Source organism: Austrofundulus limnaeus, unplaced genomic scaffold (assembly GCF_001266775.1).
Source record: "Austrofundulus limnaeus strain Quisiro unplaced genomic scaffold, Austrofundulus_limnaeus-1.0 Scaffold45, whole genome shotgun sequence".
NCBI lineage: Eukaryota > Metazoa > Chordata > Actinopteri > Cyprinodontiformes > Rivulidae > Austrofundulus > Austrofundulus limnaeus.
Window position 1 is genome coordinate 622,846 of NW_013952447.1, and position 3,713 is coordinate 626,558.

At 42.0% G+C, this 3,713-nt stretch overlaps 1 protein-coding gene across 2 annotated transcripts in view; it reads left to right on the forward strand.

Annotated features, from left to right (window-relative positions):
• Positions 1-3,713, forward strand: part of ndst3 (N-deacetylase/N-sulfotransferase (heparan glucosaminyl) 3) — a gene marked incomplete in the record, with an annotated part of 57,572 nt that overhangs the window by 40,966 nt on the left and 12,893 nt on the right. For both annotated transcript variants that reach the window (XM_014007855.1, XM_014007856.1), the window contains 2 exon segments: positions 1,676-1,858; positions 3,028-3,125. In XM_014007855.1, the coding sequence (XP_013863309.1) occupies positions 1,676-1,858; positions 3,028-3,125 (281 nt within the window).

Here is a 3,713-nt window from a genome sequence, read left to right on the forward strand (position 1 = left end):
ACTTTCTTTCTCAGGATCCAAACTTTCTTTCTCAGGATCCAGACTTTCTTTCTCAGGATCCAAACTTTCTTTCTCAGGATCCAAACTTTCTTTCTCAGGATCCAGACTTTCTTTCTCAGGATCCAAACTTTCTTTCTCAGGATCCTGACTTTATTTCTCAGGATCCTGACTTTCTTTCTCAGGATCCTGACTTTCTTTCTCAGGATCCCGACTTTCTTTCTCAGGATCCTGACTTATTTCTCAGGATCCTGACTTTATTTCTCAGGATCCTGACTTTATTTCTCAGGATCCTGACTTTATTTCTCAGGATCCCGACTTTCTTTCTCAGGATCCTGACTTTATTTCTCAGGATCCCGACTTTCTTTCTCAGGATCCCGACTTTCTTTCTCAGGATCCCGACTTTATTTCTCAGGATCCCGACTTTCTTTCTCAGGATCCCGACTTTATTTCTCAGGATCCTGACTTTATTTCTCAGGATCCTGACTTTATTTCTCAGGATCCCGACTTATTTCTCAGGATCCCGACTTATTTCTCAGGATCCCGACTTATTTCTCAGGATCCTGACTTATTTCTCAGGATCCTGACTTATTTCTCAGGATCCTGTTTTTATTTATCTTTTCCCTATGTCCCCTTTCGGGCTCAATAAGAAAGTAAAACTGGATAAAGGATAAAATGACCACATTTGAAACAAAAAAGAGACCAAACCAGAGACAACATGAAAACATGAAACAACACTATAGTGTTTAGAGTAACAGGAAGTCTAGTTCTGATGTGTGTTTGGACCCAGCTGCTGATTTATAGAATTTGTTGGTTAGTCCTCATCCTTCATGTTGTCCCACAGCATGATGCTGCCACCACCGTGTTTATTAGCTGCTTCAGTGAAAGTCTCATTTTGATGAGACGTCCCTCTTGTCTCAGTCAAACCATCATTTATTCCTCCAGAGGACACTTGTCTCCACCGTGTGGACGACTGAAGCTTCCAGTCCAGACTCAGATGATCTGCAAACCTTTATTTTAATGGATGTTAATCCAACATAATAATTTAAACTCAAACTGAGATTTAACCATTTTGTGTGTGTGTGTGTGTGTGTGTGTGTGTGTGTGTGTGTGTGTGTGTGTGCGTGTGTGTGCAGCAGCAGCTATCTTGGCTTGTCTCTTTGATCAGCCTATAAAAGCACTGAGGCGTGGACAGATAGCCCGCACCGACACACTATCGCTCCTCCGCTTTACTCCGAGTGTCTCCTTCCTCCTCACACACATCAACCCCGCCACAAACACACCCTGACACACTGTCCCGTGTGTATCCGCATCTCTCCCATCTCCCGGTGCCTCTGAGGAGCCTTGTGCTGCCTCCTCAGCTTTATCTAGCAGCAGCTCTGAATACATCACTTCCATTTTATCTGTTTACCAAGTTTTTTTTGTGTGTACTTGAAAGTGCGTTGTGCTGAAAGTTAATGTGTAATCTCACCTAACAAAAGTGACTGATAGTGTGTATTGATACCCCATTGGATAGCTGCGTTTGTGTGCTTTTAACTAAAATCAGACCAGCAAACATGAGGACTTGGGGAGCTGAGGTTTTGGTTTTTATCACGTTTGCTTTGCAAAAACACTAAAAGCACACAAGTTACTTTTCATCCTCCCTCAAATCTGTCTGTTTTCCTCTCTTCCCCTCCAGATAAGTATATTCATGACTCACCTTTCAAACTACGGCAACGATCGACTCGGTCTGTACACGTTTGTCCACCTGGCCTCCTTCCTTCGCTCTTGGACGAACCTGAGGCTCCACACGCTCCCGCCACTCCAGCTCGCACACAAGTATTTTCAGCTGTTTCCTGAACAAAGGAACCCACTCTGGCAGGTGTGTGCTTTTGCACATGTAGGGTCTTGTGTGCCTGTTTGCTTATTCTTCTTAACGCATTTTTGCCTCAAATTTTGTTTGTAATGAATAATCATCATCTTACTTGTTGTAGGTAGATCTTTTAACAGATTGGAGAAACAGGGTTTAATATTGGATTGACAAGAACGATTAATCTGAGCGAGTCGTATGTCAGAGTGGTGTTTTTATTTAAGCATCTCTAACAGTTTTGCATTTCCCAATTTCTGCAGAAATAACATGATGATCAATGATGCACTGGTATTGCTGCAGCTAGCTGCAACTGCTGCTATTTGTACATGCAAATATCCATAGATATCTGYATACTGTATATTGACACTTGCACCKGAGCTCTCCTCTGACAGAAACCATTCAAGGGTACAACTCTGAATTTCCAGCAGCAATGATGAATAAGATTCATTAGGAAACTGCATAATTTCATTTCCAAAGTGTGAATGTGCAGGTAGGTGCCAAGGTGGGCACAAAGAGGGCTAAGGCAGATGCAATGTGGGCAGAGTTGGGTTGTAAAAACGTGCAAAGTCTAAAATGTAGTTTTGTGAACTGTGCTCRCAGAAACAGGCCACATTTAAAACATGTTCTTCTCCAACAGCCACTGTTCATTGGTGGCTTATTTGCGAACACTTATTTGTATATTTTCTTGCAATCTTGAGTCTCCATCTGGTCTGCAATAGTCTCAACCTAGTAACACTGAAGGTTTTTTATAGCATTTTCATCATCAGCTTTTAGGTTTTTGGAAATTGAGACTTTTTAAAAATAGCAGCAATCCACGTTGGCCTGGGCCTTATTTGAATTAACCGTGAGCGTGTCACTTTAAAAAAAAAAAGAAAAAAAAAAGAAAATCCACCTCAACTGTCTAAACTATCCATTTTACTTTTTTGCACAAAAGGGAAACAATTTTACTGTGAAAGTGTCTTATTGCTTGTTGACTTTTTGTATTCTTTTTTAAGAATCATCTATGATTTGTAGAGTCTTCAAAGCATTTTTTTAGGCTTGGGGCTTTATTCTTGAAACAAACCATACCCCTTTGATTTGTTGTGGTGACTCCTTAATGGTGCACAGTTCTGAGCTTACTCTTTGTCTATATGTACCCAACTCCTTTAACCTCTAATCCCTCTTTTTCCACATCTTTGCAGAACCCATGTGATGACAAACGGCACAAAGACATCTGGTCTAAAGAGAAAACCTGTGACAGGTTACCTAAATTCCTGGTTGTTGGGCCACAGAAAACAGGCAAGATAGACACATAGACACACTCAGACATGCACACACAACACAGTCTCCCTCTGTGTGCACAGGTGTCTGCATCAGAGCCTTTTCATGTAATCCCCATTGCTCCTTTACCCCTGTCAGAGGGAGACAAAGGAGGAGGCTCCTTTCTTTCTTCCACCCACATGCCATCTACTTTGGAAAGCACAGTGATCCAGCACAGAGATGCCAGTGTCTCTGTCTTTTTTGTGTGTGTGTGTGCTCTGCCTCCATCAAAGAGACTGAAATAGAGAAGCTTATTAAAAATGTGTATACATTACTGGAGTCCTGAGTATCCCCCACTTTCTCTGGTGTCATTTCTGGAATCCTAATTGCCGGCGTTTTCAGGGGGAAGAGGTGAGGAGGTGATGTATAAATCGCTAATTAACTGGGTGATGATCTCCCAAATGGAAGGAGAGGTCATTGCTCCAACATCAGTAGCCCAACAACAATTAGATTCCTAGAAAATGTCACTTTATTAGAGGGTATGTCGGAGAAAGTGTGTGTGTGTGTGTGTGTGTGTGTGTGTGTGTGTGTGTGTGTGTGTGTGTGTGTGTGTGTGTGTGTGTGTGTG